We start from the raw sequence: 22,296 nt of genomic DNA on the forward strand, positions 1-22,296 counted from the left end.
TCTGTGATTGCGTGACCAGAGAGATTGAAGTGTTCTCCGACTGGTTTATGAATGTTATAATTCTTGACATCTGATTTGTGTCCATTTATTCTTTTACGTAGAGACTGTCCAGTTTGACCAATGTACATGGCAGAGGGGCATTGCTGGCACATGATGGCATAGATCACATTGGTGGATGTGCAGGTGAACGAGCCTCTGATAGTGTGGCTGATGTTATTAGGCCCTGTGATGGTGTCCCCTGAATAGATATGTGGGCACAATTGGCAACGGGCTTTGTTGCAAGGATAAGTTCCTGGGTTAGTGGTTCTGTTGTGTGGTATGTGGTTGTTGGTGAGTATTTGCTTCAGGTTGCGGGGCTGTCTGTAGGCAAGGACTGGCCTGTCTCCCAAGACTTATCTCGGGGACTCTCCTTCTGCCCCTCCACCCCCACGAACATGATACAGTTCTGTGGTGACCTAGAATCCTATTTTCGACGTCTCCGTCTCAAGGAATATTTCCAAAATACCTCTGAACAACATACTAATCCACAGAGGTCTCCCTGCCAACACTACAGAAAGAGGGATTCTAGATGGACTCCTCCTGAAGGTCGAAACAGCAGACTGGACTTCTACATAGAGTGCTTCCGCCGACGTGCACGGGCTGAAATTGTGGAAAAGCAGCATCACTTGCCCCATAACCTCAGCCATGCGGAACGCAATGCCATCCACAGCCTCAGAAACAACTCTGACATCATAATCAAAAAGGCTGACAAAGGAGGTGCTGTTGTCATCATGAATAGGTCGGAATATGAACAAGAGGCTGCTCGGCAGCTCTCCAACACGAGTTTCTACAAGCCATTACCCTATGATCCCACTGAGAGTTACCAAAAGCAACTACAGCATTTGCTCAAGAAACTTCCTGAAAAAGCACAAGATCAAATCCGCACAGACACACCCCTGGAACCCCGACCTGGGATATTCTATCTACTACCCAAGATCCATAAACCTGGAAATCCTGGGCGCCCCATCATCTCAGGCATTGGCACCCTGACAGCAGGATTGTCTGGCTATGTAGACTCCCTCCTCAGGCCCTACGCTACCAGCACTCCCAGCTACCTTCGAGACACCACTGACTTCCTGAGGAAACTTCAATCCATCGGTGATCTTCCTGATAACACCATCCTGGCTACTATGGATGTAGAAGCCCTCTACACCAACATTCCACACAAAGATGGACTACAAGCCGTCAAGAACACTATCCCCGATAATGTCACGGCTAACCTGGTGGCTGAACTTTGTGACTTTGTCCTTACCCATAACTATTTCACATTTGGGGACAATGTATACCTTCAGATCAGCGGCACTGCTATGGGTACCCGCATGGCCCCACAGTATGCCAACATTTTTATGGCTGATTTAGAACAACGCTTCCTCAGCTCTCGTCCCCTAAAGCCCCTACTCTACTTGCGCTATATTGATGACATCTTCATCATCTGGACCCATGGAAAAGAAGCCCTTGAGGAATTCCACCATGATTTCAACAATTTCCATCCCACCACCAACCTCAGCCTGGTCCAGTCCACACAAGAGATCCACTTCCTGGACACTACAGTGCTAATAAACAATGGCCACATAAACACCACCCTATACCGTAAACCTACTGACCGCTATTCCTACCTGCATGCCTCCAGCTTTCACCCTGACCACACCACACGATCCATCGTCTACAGCCAAGCTCTGCGATACAACCGCATTTGCTCCAACCCCTCAGACAGAGACAAACACCTACAAGATCTCTGTCAAGCTTTCTTACAACTACAATACCCACCTGCAGAAGTAAAGAAACAGATTGATAGAGCCAGAAGAGTTCCCAGAAGTTACCTACTACAGGACAGGCCTAACAAAGAAAATAACAGAACGCCACTAGCCGTCACCTTCAGCCCCCAACTAAAACCCCTCCAACGCATTATTAAGGATCTACAACCTATCCTAAAGGATGACCCAACACTCTCACAAGTCTTGGGAGACAGGCCAGTCCTTGCCTACAGACAGCCCCGCAACCTGAAGCAAATACTCACCAACAACCACATACCACACAACAGAACCACTAACCCAGGAACTTATCCTTGCAACAAAGCCCGTTGCCAATTGTGCCCACATATCTATTCAGGGGACACCATCACAGGGCCTAATAACATCAGCCACACTATCAGAGGCTCGTTCACCTGCACATCCACCAATGTGATCTATGCCATCATGTGCCAGCAATGCCCCTCTGCCATGTACATTGGTCAAACTGGACAGTCTCTACGTAAAAGAATAAATGGACACAAATCAGATGTCAAGAATTATAACATTCATAAACCAGTCGGAGAACACTTCAATCTCTCTGGTCACGCAATCACAGACATGAAGGTCGCTATCTTAAAACAAAAAAACTTCAAATCCAGACTCCAGCGAGAAACTGCTGAATTGGAATTCATTTGCAAATTGGATACTATTAATTTAGGCTTAAATAGAGACTGGGAGTGGCTAAGTCATTATGCAAGGTAGCCTGTTTCCTCTTGTTTTTTCCTACCCCCCCCCCCCAGATGTTCTGGTTTAACTTGGATTTAAACCTGGAGAATGGTCAGTTTAGATGAGCTATTACCAGCAGGAGAGTGAGTTTGTGTGTGTATGGGGGTGGGGGGGATGTGAGAAAACCTTGATCTATGCAGGAAATAGCCCGACTTGATTATGTAAAGAGTTGTCACTTTGGATGGGCTAGCACCAGCAGGAGAGTGAATTTGTGTGGGGGGGTGGAGGGTGAGAAAACCTGGATTTGTGCTGGAAATGGCCCACCTGTTGATCACTTTAGATAAGCTATTACCAGCAGGACAGTGGGGTGGGAGGAGGTATTGTTTCATGATTTCTGTGTGTATATAAAGTCTGCTGCAGTTTCCACGGTAAACATCTGATGAAGTGAGCTGTAGCTCACGAAAGCTCATGCTCAAATAAATTGGTTAGTCTCTAAGGTGCCACAAGTCCTCCTTTTCTTTATGTTTTCATGGTTACCAATCAATGAAAATCAGCCTTTCTTTAGGACAGTAATTAAAAAGTACAAATGCAAAACACAATTAAAATCGATGATTTAAACTGAGGTTTGCTGTTTTAAATCATGATTAAATCGGTGACACAAATCCATACACCCTGGTCTAACTTGCCTTCTGCTATGAATATGTGCTGTAGTTTTCTTAAGTGAGCATAAAGGTGAACTTATTGTAATATCAGTAACTTACACAAACCTTTTTTTTAAGGCAAGACAGAACAACCTTTGGGAAGCTGAGTATGAGTAAACCTGCATCTGGTACCTCAGAAAGAAAAGTCAGCTTCTTTGGTAAAAGGTATTGATGACAGGGCTCTGTGCAGTAAATTTAAAAAGCTGTTCAATTACTTTTTAAAGATTTCTGCAATTTATGTTTTCCCTAGAAAGATTTCGGTGGGGGAAGAATGGATTTGGGGCACTTTGGAGCAGGAGCAGCTTCATAGCTCTATCTCTCCTCACAAGGGTTGAGCAATACAGAGATCATGCACCTGTGCAGATCACTGACCTCCCCTCAGAAGCCACAGCAAGGGGAGAGGCAATGGGAAAAGTCTTTAGTGGGCTGTACTGCTCTGCTCCCACATGAATTTTTTTCTCAGTTAGACCTGAGTTGGGGATAATAAGGTAGAGCAGGGGTTGGCAACCTTTTAGAAGTGGTGTGCCAAGTCTTCATTTATTCACTTTAATTTAAGGTTTCGCGTGCCAATAATACATTTTAACGTTTTTTAGAAGGTCTCTCTCTATAAGTCTATATATTATATAACTATAAACTATTGTCGTATGTAAACAAGGTTTTCAAAATGTTTAAGAAGCTTCATTTAAAATTAAATGTAAAATGCTGATCTTACACCACTGGCCCGCTCAGCCCCCTGCCGGCCTGGGGTTCCGTTCACCTAGGCCGGCAACAGGCTGAGTAGGGCCTGCGGCCAGGACCCCAGACCAGCAGTAGGCTGAGTGGCTCAGCCCGCAGCCAGTCTGGGGTACCGTCCGCCGGCTCCTGCCAGCCAAGATCCCGGCTGCCAGCCCCGCTCAGCCCACTGCCGGTCTGGGGTCCCGGAACTGTCCACATAGAGTAGGTGCGTGGCAGACAGCAGAGTGCCATTAAAAATTGCTCGTGTGCCGTCTTTGGCACGCATGCCATAGGTTGCCGACCCCTGAGCTAGAGGATGGGGACCACCAAAAACTTCCGTGATAGGATGAAGGTAAGGAAGATGAGAATTTATATTTTAAATCTAAGGATAAGGTTTATATCTGTTTGTTTTGGCTATTAGTCCAATTAACTGTTGTTATTCAACTAGTATTAAAACTAAGGCTTTGTCTAAATGGAGACATTGACTAGCATAGATAATGCAGAATAACTTATTCTGCAATAACTATTTCAGAATAACTCCGTGTGGATAACCTGTTCCAGAATACAAATGACATAGCAGAGTAATTATTCTTTAATAAAAGTGATTAAGTGAATAAAAGTAAATAAGCTTAAGAACACTACGGTTATGGTCTACAGGTATCTAAACTTTTTGTTTCTAGAACTAGTGGTCCTGGAGGTTCACGTAACAGTCAGTATGGTGTGTTTGGTACAGAAAAGATCAAGGATCCCAGGCCACTTCATGACAAGGCATTCATCCAGCAGTGTATCCGACAGCTCTGTGAGGTATTTTGCTATTTTCTTTAAATGTTTGGTTTAAATCATAAATGGGGTTAATCAAAATCTACCTTTTTTCTTTGCCTCAAACCTAGCTTTTGTCTAGAATCTACCTACATACACTAGTAATATGCATGTGTCTTTTCTCAGTTTCTTGTAGAGAATGGTTATGCCCATAATGTCTCCATGAAATCACTCCAATCTCCATCTGTTAAGGACTTCCTAAAGATCTTCACTTTTATCTATGGCTTCCTGTGCCCTTACGAGCTTCCCGATTCTAAGTTTGAAGAGGAAATCCCCAGAATCTTTAAAGAGCTTGGGTATGCATCAGGAATTCATTCTTGTCAATTTCTTAATGTAAAAGGGCATGGTAAAACTTAAAATTGTGTAGTTTAAACTCCCTCCCCAGTATTGTTGTTGGTCCTGTTTGTTTTGTTTAGGAGGTGGCTTGTTGAATGTAGAGGGTTTTTTGGGGTGCGTTTCACTCAAGCTGGACAATTAGCTGTTGTAATAGTAATCTTAGGTGTTGCTTGGAAATAGTAGTAGGTCCAACATTTTCAAAAAATCTTAAATGTTGGTAGTCTCCAAATTTCCAACTTCATGAGGAAGTGTGAATTGCATTTAACTCATCCTGTGAGGTGCCTTGTGCTGGTAGCAAGGTGATGATTACCCTCAGTTCATATTGATATCTTTGAGTCAAGCATGCTCACCATGTCAAATACGCGAGGTCTTTGGTTTCTGTTATCTAGTGGAAATTTTGAAAAGAAGGGTGCTCTCTAATGGCCTTTCTTTGTGATACTGAGAAACTGACTATTTTACTAGAGACCAGGTAACCAGAATACAATCCTGGGTAGCTGTCAAAACATGGTAACGATTCTTGTAATGAAAAGACTGTTTGAGAAACTTGTCTCCAGAGCTGGAAGATGGATTTAAATAATTCATTTTTTTAAAAAACTGAATCTGGGTGTTTAAAGAACATTTGCATTTAAAACACTTTGGCACACTTTACCAGCAAAACGTTTTTAGCTCATTGCCCTATAAATCTAAACTAATTTTGCATACTGCAATCCAAAATCAGAAGAAAAGGTTCACTTTTCCACACATTCAATTTCAGAAGATTTCCAAACTGTGTCTGTAGTTAGCAATGCAACATCCAGGTGTTATATATTTATGAACTTTCTCAGTAACTTGCATGTCAAATTTGGTCAGATTCCAGATGTTGTTTTATTTAGCTCCCAGCACTGTAAGTTCAACCTAGGATCTGAAAACTATGCTATTTCTGCCTCATAATATGATCTTAAGTTCACAACCACTTTTGAAAGCCAGTCTTGCATTTAGAGAGCCCCAGAAGTGAGAATTTCATTTAGTGGGGACTTGGGTGCTCTTCCTCTGTTTCTCTTGGCCAGTTGGTTAGGAGTGGATGGGCTTCAGACCTGCCTGCACCATTACCACATCCCACAGTGAGGGAAAAGATAGGTCAGTACTTCACATGTTGGAATTCTTTTTTCCTTCCTCACCTCATCACCCTCCCTTCCAGGCCTCTCTGTCTCCTTTCCTAGCACCTATTTAAATAGCTCCCTCTCCTGCCTTCTAGCACTGATGTGCATGTCTCTCTCCTCAAAATAGCCTAAAAAGGAGAAAGGGGAGAATCATTCCAAGTGGGGAGATGTCAGGTGGGGAGGCAGAGCAGCAGAGGAGAGTCAAGATCAAGAGTTGCCCCCAGCACCAGACTAAAAAGAGGGAAAAAGGGAGGGATGTGTCTTGCAATCTGGTGAGCAAATGGGAGTTGTGGGAATAGTCTGAAGACATCCCTTCTGGCTCCAGCACTACCCTTGTCTATGCAACAAACCGCCACCTCCTCACTCCAAGAAGACATTAAACTCCTGTCATCACCAGCTGAAATATTCTGCTTTTGGAACTTAGCTGTTGTTTTTTTTTTTTTTATGCATGATGTAAAATAGAATCTATTTTGCTCTTCTGTAGCTTCTCTGTAGAAGCACATCCTTGCTTTTATTGGTAAGGTTCGCCTCAAGGTGTATGTAAGAATGCCATTTTGTGTAGTCAGGGTATTTTTACCAGAACAAAACTTTTATTTGAAAAATGCTCTGATTCTTTTTCATTGTAGGTATCCCTTTGCATTGTCAAAAAGCTCTATATACACAGTGGGGGCTCCACACACCTGGCCTCAGATTGTAGCAGCTTTGGTTTGGCTAATCGATTGTGTCAAGGTACTATCTGACTTCACTGAGTAGAATAAATTTGTTTTCATGTATGGAGTGTTGTTGTAGGGTAGAATGTTAGAGGTATCTTAAGTGACTTTTGAAGTAGCCTAAACACTACAATAAGAAAGCAAAAAAAAAAAAATTGCCAGATGACATTGTTAGTGATGATGTAACATAGGAGCTAGACTTTAGCCTTATTTTTATAATGCTATATCATATGACTTGATTTTAATTTTATATTTACACTTCTTGTTAAGCTAACTTGTGATGTTGATTAATACCTACACTAAAACAAGGTACCTACATGTAAGTAAAAATGAAATATATGAACACTTAAAAAAATCTAGACTCAGTTCAAAGGGGGAATGTAAGATAGGGCTTGAAAAATCCACTTGCTTCTGAGAAACTTCCCTTTTGCTCCTGTTGACCTTGGCCATCTACTTCAGTTTATTAAATTTAAACTGTAAGGGTGGGATTTTCAATATGCAGGACACCTGTCCCACAATGGGATGTGTATGCCTGTGTCTTGAGCACTCTTGAAAAGCCAACCCTAAAACTTCCAGTATTTATGGCTGCAAAGATACATTTGGCTTACATTCAGAAGGTTAAATGATACAATTTTGTTATATGGAGTCTCCAGACAGTTCTTTTGCCTCTCTTGCGAGACTTAGCTTGGCAACATAACAGCAGAATTAAACTAACAAAACTTGGTATTTTCACTGCTGCTATTTAGAAACCACCTCCAAAAAAAGGAGATACTGGTCCAGTGATGCTAATTCTGCATCCATGGACTTTTTCTTAAAATTAATGTGATACTGTAATCCAGCAACTGGTAGAGGTCTTCACAGACTGCATTCTCTGGAGTACTATTAACTTCATATGCCATTAATTCCCCTTCTAGTTGTATTCTGCCATGAGGGAAAACACACCCTTTGATGAAGGACAGACCTGGGAAGGAGAAACAGAAGATGGAATTGTACATCATAAGGTACCAAAATAATTTACCAGTGACTATAGTAACTGATCATCTAGAGCAGTGGTCCCCACAATTTTCAGGGTCGTGTCTCCCCTACCCGCTACCCCTCGAGCCAGGGCTGGCATGGCTGTGGTTCCGGGGGGGGGGGGGGGGGGGGCAACAGGGGTAAAAGAGGCTGAGGCTGGAGGCAGGTCTGGGGCCAGAAACAGGACTGAGGCTGGGGGCAGGAGTGAGGACTGGGGCCGGGTGCAGAGGTGCAGCTGGACTACGGTTGAGGGCCGAGGCTTGGGATGGGGCTGGAAGCCGGGATCCTGGCTGGGGGCAGGGCCAGAGCAGAGTTAGAGTAGAGCTGGATGGGGTGGCGCTCCCTCTCTTCCCCCCTGGCCCCACTATGCCCCCTTGAATGTTTTTCCACCCCTAAGGGGGCACGCCCCACAGTTTGGGGACCTCTGACCTAGATTCTGAAGTATACTGTCATAAGACAATGTGTATAACTTAAGCTAGTTTAATTCGGCTTTCAGTTTTCTTGGTCAGTCTTACATCTTTAATGCTATTTTTCACAAAATCATAAATACAATGTAAATTAGCTTAAGAAAGTAACAGTTTGTACTAGTGTCTCCTTATTTTTTTAAAATTGTAAGATTGTACTATGTTATGTCTGCAGCATAAGCTTTATTGTATTTTCTCGATTATTGGCTGGACTGTTTACCTCAACCCAAATTAATTTTTAAAATAAAATAAATTTCTTAGGAAAGGCACTCATCCTCCTTTTGTCTGGGCACTGGTAAATTACAGCTAAAACTACTTCCCTGAATGTGGATTAACACCAGATTAATAGTCTAAGTGTTCCACTTCAGGATAGAAACTGTTTGTTAAATTTAAAATAGGAATCCTTTGTTTTTATGATTCTGTCACACAGTGCTTCTGCTCCTCAGGAGGGGTGGGGAGGAGAGAAGAGAGGATTGTCATCCTGCTTTTCATTTTCCTCTCTTGGCAAAGTCCAAAAGATTTCCTATATTTGGAACTTGATTCTTTTCTTATTAAATTGCAATACTGTTATGAACAGTAACTCCATTTAAAAAAGGTAGGGTTTCTTTCTTATGGGGGTGACGTTTCCCAGGATTGTGCGGCACCTCACTACCATCTGCCCTTAGCATGAAGTAGTCTTGTCTGTGCCTTATGTAGATCGGTTCCCTGACTCCATCATCCTTTGGCAACACAAGCACTGCCTTCCAGGCCTCCCTAGGCCTCAATATCTTTGCATAGGTTAGCAATAGGCACATGCCAACCTCCAAGTCTTTCAAGCATTCCTCTGGAGTGCCCAGCCCCTATTCCACTAAACACTCACAGAACTCTGAGATTCACTGCTCCCAAGGGAATAGTACACACCATTTTACTAGTTTTAATCCAGGATTACCTGCCTTCCCACTTAACCCACAGCACTCAGATATATGTATAGGAAAAACCAGAATAAGTTTGTTCTCTGATCATAAAGATTCAAATGGTAGTAAGAATATTGGAAATATGGTTACACACAAAACAAAATCATAACAGACTTTCTAGACCTAAACCTAATTCACTCTTTCTGCTGTGGGAGAGCTTACCCTAAGTCCTTTTTAAGAATTTTCAGCCAGGATGGCTGAGATCTCCCTTTTATAAAATCAAGCCCACTGGCAGCTTGACTTCACAGATTAAAAGATGCCAGGGTGTGTGTCTGCATCCCCAAATATACCAGACCAAACCTTTGATTTTTTTTCACCTGAAAACAGGGTTCCTTATCCACCCTGCTTCTCCATTCCCTTCCACTCCCCACAACTGTCCATCCCCATTAGGGTTGCCAACCCTTCAGAGTTGTCCTGGAGACTTCAGGAATTAAAGATTAATCTTTAATTAAAGATTAATCTTTAATTAAAGATTGTCATGTGATGAAACCTCCCGGAATACATCCAATCAAAATTGGCAACCCTAATCCTCATTTACCTCTTCCTGTTAATTCTCTTCTAAAGTCTCCATAAGTTCTTCATTAGCATTTGAATCAGTATGCTAATAGACTTCTATTGTGAGATACTGGATACTGAATGGTCCACCAGGGAGATAAGTGTCTCCCATCTTCTATCTGGAGAAGTTTGTCTCCAGGTACTGTATCCTTAGTGATCTGCCTTTAACTACCAGACCTATACAACATAATTTTCAGCATATATTCATAATTCCTCACATATTTCCTGTATGTACATCTGTCAATGATTATGATGACCAGTGGACTGGCTTTCATTAGAGACCTTACATGAAATTCTTTTGGTGAACCCAGGGGATCCCTTTATCCCAGGCCCTCTGCCAGTTGGCATCAAGAGGTCCTTTAGTCACAAATGTTGCCAGTTCAGATCTTCATTTTTACATTAAAACTGAGTAAAACTATTTCTAGCTGCTAGCCCTACAACCTAACCCCAGATCTAAAAACCAAGCTTCATTCTTTCCTCCTCTTATCATCAGTAATAAAAGTTCTGCCCTGAGTTAAAGCTATGCAGTACTTTTCAGTGGGGTTGCACAGTTTGACAGAGGGCATAATTGGACCTATAGAATTGTTATGAGCAGTGATGTACAAGCAAGAAAGAACCTTGGATGAATTTTGGATCCTGGGGTGAGGTTGCAGGGCTGGCAGTTGCAATGGAAAAAACTGTTTAAAATATAAAACCTCTGTAAACTGAACAAATATGAGCTGGAGTTAACGTACAAACAAAAGACACACAATACCACTTTCAGTTGCTCTTGAGAGAACTGCAGTTTAAAATTGCTAACCGATTACAATCTTTGGGGATTCCTGGATTACATGGACACCCTGCCCAACAATACAGGCTACATCATCTGTCAGGGGACTATATCAGATCATCCCTCATACATCTTATTTTTAAAACAAACAAAACCACCAAAAAATAGACTTTTTTGTCCGCACTTACCTCTGCAAATACCACATCAGCTTCCTCCCTTCTCCTTTGCATCTAAATTCAATTGAATACACAATCTATTCTTTCTGTCTTTAATTCCCTTAAATCCAGTTCTACTGCACCATTTAAATGTCTTATCAAGGTCACCAAAGACCTCATAGCCACACCAAAAAGCTGCTTGCCTAGACTCCTCTTTTGTTAATGTGGTTGATTACTCCTCCCACTTGGATTCACTCTTATATGGTTTTTCTCTTCATGCTTTGCTCTCCATGCTCACTTCTTGTTTTTGCCCAAATTTCTTGAGCATTTTGGTTGATGACTATTACTCCTTCTCCTCTTCCTCTTCAGCTCAAACTGAACTCATCCTTTTGCCTCTAATCTTTCCTCTTCCCCATTATGTACCATTGAATCCTCATCCATTCTGCCTCATTTACTGTACACCTTGCTGGTTTCTCTCTTTGCTCTCCTCCAGGCCATGCAGAATGCTGCTTCAAAAAAATTTCCCCTCATTCCTCTGATGTACCATATAAGTCCCTATTTAAATCCTTTCATTTGCTATCTGAAAGTCAAGTTTTTGGACCTTGCCTTCAAACCTCTGAACTCTGCTCTGGCTTACATCACTTTATTTTCATCCTGTTCTTGTTTTCACTCCATTGCCTCTCACCATACTTTTTGTATTCTTCTGCATTCTCATCTTTGTACCTTCTTTTTTATACTTAGAATAGTTTCTTTCCTATGTACCATATAGTTATGCTATCTTCATTCAAACTATTTAAAAATATCCTAACAGGATTAAAACAAACAGTTCTAAGAGTTAATGGTCATCTGATCAGTTGGTGTATAGTAAGTATGAACTGTATTCTGTTTTTTAATTTAGAATGTAAATCCCTTGGGCCAGACCCCGTCTGTCTGTATTGTAAAGAGTTGAGCGCATGGACAGTGCTTAGTAAATAAACTGATAACAGATCTTTTTGATTAAAATGTTCAGTTTAATTCCACTTGCGGGATGGAACTGGATATCCAGATGCTTAGAAGCTTTTGGCTTTCCTTTATGCAAGTTTTTTAAATTGTATTTTCAGCTCTTTATGGACTACACTGTAAAGTGCTATGAGCACTTCATGAAGGGTGGAGACACTTTTGAGGAGTTTGATGCAGAAGTGCAGTCAAAGCTAAGTAAGTTGTGTGTGTGTGTGTGTCGAGGGGGGAAGGAGTTAGTCTATATTTGGCCATAAATTGTTTCAATTAAAAGTGAAATTCTTCTCTGTAAAGTGCCTAGTTGTAACTAAAAGGTTGATTCCATATTTCTCTCTTGTTTGCAAATTAGATATGAAAATAAAAGGATGGATTTTTTCCCCCCTCCAAACTGCCAACCATGCAAACTCAGCCTGGGCTCTGAGAGTCAGATGAGGTTGTCTTCATCTTATGTATCATCCCCAGTAATACAGGCTGGTCACCCTATGCCCTCAGCAATACTCGTGCAATCCTGTGTTATCAGTGGTGTTGTATGGGTGTAAGTTATTGGAATGCATTATGCAATGCTGTTGATGCACAGATGAAATAGCATTTGCTGCTCATTCTTACCTCTGGCTCAGCAGGGCTGACAAATAAAAGGCAATACAAAGTTCCTTTTCTCACTAAAAGATGCAGATGTGACTGAATACATATAGACAGCAGATCAGATGAGTAAGAAGGTTCCACTTCTGCAGTCTCTTTTCAGGGCCTGTATGGTTCCACACTGTATTGCAGAGCTTCTCAAACTGACCTGTGAAGTACTTGCTGATGGTCTGCAGAGTGTTGGCAAGTTGTATGGTGCAGCTCCCTGTTTTCACCTGCTTCTACAGGCATCCAACAGAGAGCCTGTCGAAACCGCTGAAAACAAGGAGACAATCTCACTCAGTCCCTCAGTGGCTGCTGTTTACATAGGAGCCACACTCAGACTAGAGCCACCAATAGGACTGGAGTTGCCTGCTAATGGAGCCATTAGTAGGAGAGGAGACATGAGTTATCAGTGAGAGGGGAAAGTTCAAAAGGAAAGAGAACCAGGCAGCTGTCCAGCATGTGCAAGGAGCAAGGGAAGGGACAAATCAAATTGTTGGGAGGCACCTGGGAGGAAAAGAAGAGAATCATTGTTAGAGGAGCAGAGTGAGTAAGTGACCATTTCCCCCCACATTTATCACAGTTTTTACATAAGTAACATATTGCACAGTCACAAATGGGGCTATACTTGAGAAGTTTTGAGGGACTTGGTTCATGAGGTGAACATTCTACTACAATTATGTGTAGTAATCATTTCAAAAAGTTTGAGAATCCCTGTTTACTGGAACTCGCCACATGGTAGAGCTTCTGCATATATCTGACATAGGCAAGAACTCACTTGGATTAATTTTATATTTTTTTTTGTCTATGTTCTAGATTGTGTGATAAGAATTAAATAAAAATTATAACCTTTTGATAAGTGTGTCTATTCAAAGCCTGGGTGTCTGGTGTGCTATAATAAAAGCAACTGCATTGGTATTATGCAGTATGGCTGTTGATGTTTTACGAGAGCAGTCTAACCTTTTTTTGTTTCCTTGCAGAGGATTTGTTTAATGTAGATGAATTCCAGGTGGAGGCTCTAGCAGCAGAAAATAAAAGGTTGCAAGAAGAGATTGCAAGACTAGAAAAAGAAAGGGAAAGTGAGCCGGTTAGTAAATATACCCAAATAAGTGAAGGGGAGCTGTTTTTTAACTTGATTTATATTGATATTCCGGGTCCCCGCTCACATTCCTTGGAAATAATATTTCCATAGCAAAGCATTGATAACACAACAGTAAGACGGGCAAACTGATGTGGCTATTTCATGCTAGAATAAAATGTAAATATTCCTTCAGATGTTCCAAGTGACTCACGCTGGCCCTGGATATCATTTGCTCTATATCTATGCAATATAAAACATTTTATTGGGAAGGCTTGAGTCACAGTTAGGTATTGTGTAGATACTTTCAAATAATGGAAGACTTTGCAATGTTCACAGTTTAGCCAATGTAATTCTAAGCACTGTTTATCCAACAGGATTTCTCTCCAAGGACTTAATATCTAGAGGGTTTTGGGGGGAGAAGAGTATGGGACAAGTGGCAGCAACTTATCAAAATGTTTGTTTTGTAAGAAAGCATTGCGTATTTGAAAAGTCAGTTTAAGTATTTTAAATATATATAATATACTGAAATATAAATTGGCTCAGTAGCTAGGAAACTGGGAAACTGAGACTACAGTAACTCCTCACTTAATGTTGTATCAGAGGGATAGCCATGTTAGTCTGGATCTGTAAAAGCGGCAAAGAGTCCTGTGGCACCTTATAGACTAACAGACATATTGGAGCATAAGCTTTTGTGGGTGAATACCCACTTTGTTGGATGCATGTAGTGGAAATTTTCAGAGGCAGGTATAAATATGCAAGCAAGAATCAGGCTAGGGATAACGAAGTTAGTTCAATCAGGGAGGATGAGGACCAGATCAGCCACACCATCACCGGTTCATTCACCTGCACGTCCACCAACGTAATCTACGCCATCACGTGCCAGCAATGCCCCTCTGCTATGTACATTGGCCAAACTGGGCAGTCCCTACGTAAAAGGATAAATGGACACAAATCAGAGATTAGGAATGGCAATGTACAAAAACCTGTAGCAGAACGTTTCAATCTCCCTGGACACACAATAGCAGATTTAAAGGTAGCCATCCTGCAGCAAAAAAACTTCAGGACCAGACTTCAAAAAGAAACTGCTGAGCTTCAGTTCATTTGCAAATTTGACACAATCAGCTCAGGATTAAACAAAGACTGTCAATGGCTAGCCAACTACAAAAGCAGTTTCTCCTCCCTTGGTGTTCACACATCAACTGCTAGAAGAGGGCTTCATCCTCCCTGATTGAGCTAACCTCGTTATCCCTAGCCTGATTCTTGCTTGCATATTTATACCTGCCTCTGGAAATTTCCACGACATGCATCTGACGAAGTGAGTATTCACTCACGAAAGCTTATGCTCCCATACGTCTGTTAGTCTATAAGGTGCCAGAGGACTCTTTGCCGCTTTAACGTTGTAATTATGTTCCTGAAAAATGCTACTTTAAGTGAAACAATGTTAAGCGAATCCAATTTCCCCATAAGAATTATTGTAAATAGGTTCCAGGGAAATTTTTTTCGCCAGACAAAAGACTATATTTTATATTTTTTTATATATATATACACACAATATAAGTTTTTTAAACAATTTAATACAGAACACAGCAATGATGATTGTGAAGCTTGATTGAGGTGGTGGAGTCAAAGGGTGGAAGAGGAATATTTCCCAGGGAACACCTTACTGCTAAATGATGAACTAGCACTAGGCTGAGCCCTCAAGGGTTAACACGTTGTTAATGTAGCCTCATGCTCTACAAGGCAGCACAAATGGAGGGAGGGGTGACAGCATGGCAGACAGAGACACACACCATGTATGAGAGAGAGAGACGTGTATTGCCCCTTTAAGTATGCTGACTCCACTCTAAGTACATTGCCTTTTTAAGTAGATCAGCAAGTTGAGACAGCAGCTGCTGCCAGCAAGCTCCCTGACCCCTGTCCTGCCATGTCCCGCTCCTTTACCCCCTGACATTAGCACACCCCCTCACCTCCCCGCACAGCAAGCAGTAGGCTCCTGGGAGCAGCTCCAAGGCAGAGGGCAGGAGCAGCACATGGCAGTGGGGGGAGGGACAGTTGAACTGCCTGGCAATTGATAGCCTGCTGGGTGGCTGCTACACTGGGAATTTAGGGGGGTTGCCGATCCACCCTGGTTCCAAGCCCCTGTCCCCACCCCCTCCACCCCACCCCCCCGCGGCTAGCTCCAACGGGCTACTCTTTCTGCACGCAGTGGACAAAGCAGGTGGCTGCCAAACAACGTTATAAGGGAGCATTGCGCAACTTTAAATGAGCATGTTCCCTAATAGATCAGCAAGGTAATAAGGAAACAACATTAACCGGGAGGACTTTAAGTGAGGAGTTTCTGTACTTCTCCTGTTCAAAATGTGCTTGTTTTACTGTTGTCCCCTCTCCCCTGTTTCCACCATCTGTTGTCTTGTCATAACCCTAAATTGCAAGTTCTCTGAGGTGGAACTAGCTTATTGCTTGTTGTTCAGTGCCTAGCACTACTGGGCCCTTATCCTTGATACAGGCTTTTAAGTGTTGTTGTGATACAAACAAAAGTATCAGAGGCTTTTGGATTGAAATGTTTGAGGTTAATAAAGCTGTTGGGAATGCCTAAGGCTTTGGGCAAGTCAACTGCTAAAAAGAGGGAGCGAGTATAAAGGAAAACTTCATCAGCCTAACAAAGCTTCTTGTCGTCACGGCACAGTCCTGCATAGAAAGTAAAAATGATTTTATTTCTACAAATTCTCTAAGTGAGAGGTTGGTGTTTTTTTTTCCCCCCCTTCTCCTCCCCACAAAAGGATCGTTTAGTGTCATTGAAAAAACTGAAATCTTCTTTGCAAGCAGATGTTCAGAAATATCAGGCTTACATGGTTAATCTGGAGTCTCATGCAACCATCCTTGACCAGAAAGTGAAAGGAATTAATGGGGAACTTGAAACAGCAGGTGAGGAAGAAGCACTGTTCACAAATGGTCGACCATGCTAAAAACAACTTAGTTCAGCTTTAAGAGTGTGAAATATTTATTGTGCATATCATGATCCTACAGAGAAACTTTCCTATATAGATTCCTAACAAAACAGATTTTATTAGATTTGTAGCCACTCTATAGGCTCTGAAGAGGGTGTGGTGAGGAAATGGCAAGTGAGTGATTATTTCCCAGACCAATGTATGCATCACTTTTAAAAAATGCATAGGCTGATACTTAAGAACCTATTAGTTGATCCTGATTTTTTTATTTATTTATTTTAACATCTAGAACACAGGTTCTCAAATTGGCGGTCATGAAGTTATTACACGCTTTTAATTTATAAGGATAGCTGCACTCAGAGGTTTGTTGTGTGAAAGGAGACACCAGTACAAAAAGCTTGAGAACACTGGTCTAGAGCTAGGTTTACTTCAAAACTGAGTGAAAGCATCCTTATGTTGTTTGTAAAGCATTTGGGGATCCTTTTTATACAAAAATAATCCTTCTAAATGTAAGATTCTATTATTAATTTTAGTGTATATTTAGTGATTTCCTTTCCATATTAATATTTAATTGGCAAAACATCTGATTCTAACTTGTTTTAACTAGAAATTGCCCAAACTTCTGAAACAATCACCTTTTCTTTTGCTAAAAGTTATAGTATTGCTGAATTAGGTCACATTAGAGATGTTAGCTCCAGGGCTCAGAAAGATACATCAGGTATTAAATTAGGAAACTTTTAAGAAAGCAAAGTATGAACTAATATGGAGTAGTTATAATGCTTACACAGCCATTAACTAGTCTGAGTTTCTAATAGATCTAAAAAAACATTTTGTAAATTCAGAAATGGAAGTTGAAGCGATGAAGCAGGAGAATGCACGCCTCCAGCACATCTTTGATAACCAGAAGTACTCAGTTGCAGACATTGAGAGAATAAATCATGAAAGGGATGAACTGCAGCAAACCATCAACAAGCTGACCAAGGAACTGGAGGCAGAAGAACACCAATTATGGAATGAAGAGATGAAATATGCTAAAGGAAAAGAGGCGGTATGTGAAAGCACTACTATCTGAGAGAGGCAATTGTCAGTTTGCATCCTTAAAACTTAATTCAAGATTAGTCAAAAACTGAAATTTAAGACACTACTGCCAATTAGTTTCCTAAATTAATTTAACAATAGCAGTAATGTGTCTTATCATTTTTAATCTGTTAAAAGTGTCTGTATTTATTCTTATCTTGAACAAACACTTTTGTTCTTGCCCACCTCTCCTTTCAAGTGGAGTGGAAATGTCTTTGTGATGCATAATGATTTGTGCATCATCTATGGGATAGCAGGTATGCACCGCTGTCAACCACTGATGTTGATGCAGAAAGGCAATTTTCAAAGTTGCTGGCTGTCTAAATCACTTTTTTGGAATTAAATATCCCTAATGTAATTTATGCCATTTTAGCACTTTAATTTGCATCAATATTTCTCTGAGCTTTTAAGACCAAACTCGTCCCTCAATTCCACTGAATTCAGCCCTGCTGAAAGTATGAGTTTGGCCCTTAGTATTCTAATTTAAAATGGCAGTTTTTTAAAGTTGCTGCTTGTTGGGCAAAGCACACCAAAAAAAAATAATTCTGCTCAAACACTGTATAACTTTACATGGCACTTGCTTATAGCTGTAAAATTCAGAGCTAATGCGAAATAAAAACAAAATAGATATTGCACTGTTGCTAAGTAACACCTGGGGATCAGGAAACAGGCCAATTTTGAAACTCTCTAGGTAAGTAATCATTAAAATAACTTGCTAGGCCATACAATTGTGTATGTGCAGTGTCCATAACTCTTGCTCCCTACATTAGAAGCATTGCAGTTATGACAGATGTTTGCCTTTTTTTGGAGCCTTACAAACTACTCATAAGTATCCATCTCCTAGCTTTGAGAGTCAGTACCCAAGTGAAAACTGGAGAGTAGTTATACTTCATGATGAGAAAATACAATAAGTCAAATAAGGAAACTGTTCAATCTCACTTGTATACATTATGAAACTTCTGAGAGCCAATCTACAAGACTCGCAGTGGTTAAACCAAAAACGCTAATTGGTAAGTTAACAAAACCTAGAACTCTTGCATTTCCAAGAAGTGTGTGTGCTCGTGGAGCAATTGGGCACTCTTTTACTCATAGTAAGAACAATGAGCTTGCTGCAAGGCTTTGGAGTTGGATGCATGCTTGGAATTTCTGTTAATTTTTGGCTTTTCCCTCTCTCTCCCCCTGCAACCGAACAGATCGAAACACAACTGGCAGAGTATCACAAGCTGGCTCGAAAGCTGAAACTAATCCCAATAAGTGCAGAGAATTCTAAAGGCCATGACTTTGAGATTAAATTTAATCCTGAAGCAGGACCAAACTGTCTAGTCAAATACAGAACTCATATTCATGTAAGTGGACACCATTGTGTTTAAAAGACTGATAATTTTATTGCTGCTTCGCTCCTAGGAACAGAGTTAGTACTTCATTTATAAGCAACTTTGTTAGGAAGTTTTAAACTACCCTTTATGTAACGTCAGTACAGTGCTTTGAGATGTACTGACGGGAATGGCAAAAGGAAATAAATGGTAAAGTATAGATGGTCTAAGTGTAAAAAAAAAAAAAAAAAAAAAGTATAAGGGGTGGTGGGAGTGGTAAGTCATTTTGGGAGGGAGGGGAGAAACTGACATCACTTTCAGGGTGTTTTTTTTTCTTTTTGTCTCTCACACCACCCCAAGTCATCTTTTTTGCTTATAAAGTGGCTTGGTTGAAAGCTTGAGTCTTGCTGAAGAGGTTCCAGATGCCCATCCTTTGAAGTTTTAAATTGTGGTGGGGCTTTTCTCTGAGCAATAATGGTTTTGTTCAATTCTAAATTATTGTAAATTCTGGAGGTTTCTGGGACAATTTCCTTATTGCAACACGCACCGCTTCTTAAATGGCTATTTCTTTTGTATGTGCATTTCAGGCTCCCCTTATGGAGCTCATAAATAGGACAGAAGAAGAAATTAGAAAAGCTACCCACAAGAAAATGGGTTTAGAGGATACATTGGAACAGGTGAGCTACACATGCTTATGGTGTCTCGATATTAAGCTTTGCTAGACCATTACTAACACTTGACCACTTACATATTATAAAAACATTTTATTTTTATTTTTTTTTATTCTGGTAGTGCCCAAAGGCCTTTGCCAGGGTCAGTCCATCCCCCACCCCATATTGTACTAGGCACAGTACGAAACAAAGGTACCTATGGTCCATGCCTCAAAGATGCAAAAGTGATTAACAGAAGAGAAAGTTGGGTGGTCAAGGGTAACAAAAATAAGATGCAGTCACATAAGTTTGCAGAAATATTGGAAAGCTTTTTCTTTTTAGACAAACAAATAAGTAAAATGAGCTTTCTCAGACTTCTGCCCAACCTAGCCATCACTAACTGACTGATATCTTGTAGGTTTCAGAGTAGAACTGGGCCTAGCAGGTACCTGAAGATGGATTAGTTTGGGGAAGGTATTCCATGTTTAGAGGTTGTTAATTAATATTATAGCCAATTGATTTTGACTATATTTGCAGTTGGATATTAAAAATGCTCAAGAACCCAAATAACAAAGCTCAGCCAATTTGTCTATATACAAAACAGTGTGCTACAATACAAAAGGAAGACATACATACACCTCCTGAGAACAACTCTTTTTTTTTTCTCTCAGCATGATTATCACACAATAGGTGTGCTTCAAAGATACAGCCCCAAGACCACTTACATTTATATCATGGCTGTTTACCAGTTAAAAAGTACTTCACCTAAGATCCAACTCACCAGTTCCTTAACTTCTTGTCCTATACCTTTCCTTATCTTTGTTTTGGATACTATATTCCAAGACAGTTGCCTGTGAAAGTACCTCTATTGGGACCTAGAACAAATGTATCTTGACTTTGACAGGCTTCCTATTTTCTAATGAGTTTCTGAACTCAGCTTTGCAAAGTGTTATGGGATACTTGACATGGGTGAACAGAATTGTGGAAAGAATAGTATAATACATTCAGTTACTATAACTTCCCAACACATATATATATAATGTATATGAATACTGAAGGCATAATATCCATTAATGTGGTGTATACTACACATAATATATATGTATTAGCTAACAGGAGCAGCATTTAAAAAAAAAAGTGTAGACCTGTCTGGAGGAGGAGCCAACAAATGAGCATTCAAAACTGGTACTGCATCAGATAGAAGAATTGTTCTTGAAATTTCTGATGAAATAACATGCTGCTAAGTTTGCTGCCACTTTAAGAAGCACTTTTAATAGGACACCTATTACAAAATTCTCTTGTTCAGGAAATGTTTTGTACACAGAAAATATGGCTTGTCAAAGTTTATATTAGTTTTCTAATAGTTATTCATATTAAGAATATTAAGACCTGTTTTTGAAGTAGCTTATTTTCACCTCTTCCCCCAACCTCCATCCCCACTTAATCAGAGGTAATACTGAAGGCAAAGGGTACAATTCTCTCTGTATACATAGTTTGTGTCACTAACAATTATTCCTTACACTGGTACATAATAGGAGTTGATCTAAGTATTCATCTTTGGGAGTTGAAATAAGAATCATGGGGGGATGTGGCTTCTATGTATATATTTTCTGTGAAGGTGGAAAGTACTCAAAATTGCAGGTTGGAATTTTTGAAGGACTACTGCTGGACTTTTTTAACCAACTGTGTACTTTCAGGTGAACACAATGGTATTAGAAAAGAAAAGCAGTGTTAAAATGCTTAAGGAAGAGGCCCAAAAGCTGGATGACCTTTACCACCAGAAGCTTAAGGTAGGCACTATTTATAAACTGAGACAAATTCAATGGGGGATTTGGATAGTGAGAATCGAAAGTTGTGTTCTGACTGGCCATTTGAGTCTTATTGGTGCTGTCACAGTCATAAACAAACTGATACATAATTGAGACTTCAGCGCTGAAGAAAGTCTTGATCTAACATCCAGTAGAACATCTTTGGTAACAAAAAAGAGCCCTCCTGTTGACTGAGTGGTCCCCTTAACATCCCCATTACTGCTTTGGCACCTGTCATCTTGTATAGCAACCCCTTCTCTTATGTTTGTTCTTGCCCTGAGAACTATATTTCTGAGAAAGAGTGATGCACAGGAAAAAATGCTACTTCAAAATAAGCTAGTGTTAATGTTAGAGGTGTAGGTTTGAAAGAGTTAGTGGAGCTGTAAACCACAAAAAGGGTCTGCATTACTTGGCTACTGATGCACTAATTAGGAGTTGAAGGCAGCTGACCATCACACTCTTGCCTCACAACACACCTAAACTCAGCTATTGATACTATGCTATTAGAGTAAGCCCTGGTCTACACTGGGTTGGGGGGGAATCGATCTAAGTTAAGCAACTTCAGCTACGTGAATAACGTAGCTGAAGTCGACTTGACTTACCGTGGTGTCTTCACCACGTTGAGTCGACTGCTGCCGCTCCCCCATCAACTCTGCCTGCACCTCTCGCGGCGGTGAAGTACAGGAGTCGATGGGAGAGCGCTCAGGGGTCAATTTATTGTGCCAGATAAATCGACCCCTGATGGATCAATCGCTGCCCGCCAATCCGGCGGGTAGTGTAGACATACCCCCAGGCAACAAAATATTTAACAGCTGTGATATTGGTAATAATACTTATTCATATAACTTTCAAAACACTATACAAACATTAGAAAGACTATCAACAATTTTTGAGCAGAAGTATGACTTATCTGCTATTATGAGTAACATTTAAGTTTACTAGAACTGAAAGCTCTGGAGTGCGGGAATTCTTTTTGTT

General features: G+C 40.8%; 1 protein-coding gene across 6 annotated transcripts in view; it reads left to right on the forward strand.

The window, feature by feature from the left end:
• The window catches only part of NDC80 (NDC80 kinetochore complex component), a 34,073-nt gene that overhangs the window by 6,597 nt on the left and 5,180 nt on the right, over nucleotides 1-22,296 (forward strand). For all 6 annotated transcript variants that reach the window (XM_073331454.1, XM_073331450.1, XM_073331449.1 and 3 more), the window contains 12 exons: nucleotides 3,275-3,361; nucleotides 4,591-4,714; nucleotides 4,856-5,025; nucleotides 6,831-6,933; nucleotides 7,829-7,915; nucleotides 11,925-12,018; nucleotides 13,422-13,528; nucleotides 16,303-16,447; nucleotides 17,313-17,518; nucleotides 18,741-18,893; nucleotides 19,448-19,537; nucleotides 21,208-21,300. In XM_073331454.1, the coding sequence (XP_073187555.1) occupies nucleotides 3,275-3,361; nucleotides 4,591-4,714; nucleotides 4,856-5,025; nucleotides 6,831-6,933; nucleotides 7,829-7,915; nucleotides 11,925-12,018; nucleotides 13,422-13,528; nucleotides 16,303-16,447; nucleotides 17,313-17,518; nucleotides 18,741-18,893; nucleotides 19,448-19,537; nucleotides 21,208-21,300 (1,459 nt within the window). The remainder of the gene's footprint in view (nucleotides 1-3,274; nucleotides 3,362-4,590; nucleotides 4,715-4,855; nucleotides 5,026-6,830; nucleotides 6,934-7,828; nucleotides 7,916-11,924; nucleotides 12,019-13,421; nucleotides 13,529-16,302; nucleotides 16,448-17,312; nucleotides 17,519-18,740; nucleotides 18,894-19,447; nucleotides 19,538-21,207; nucleotides 21,301-22,296) is intronic.

This window comes from Lepidochelys kempii, chromosome 2, assembly GCF_965140265.1.
Source record: "Lepidochelys kempii isolate rLepKem1 chromosome 2, rLepKem1.hap2, whole genome shotgun sequence".
Taxonomy (NCBI): Eukaryota; Metazoa; Chordata; order Testudines; family Cheloniidae; genus Lepidochelys; species Lepidochelys kempii.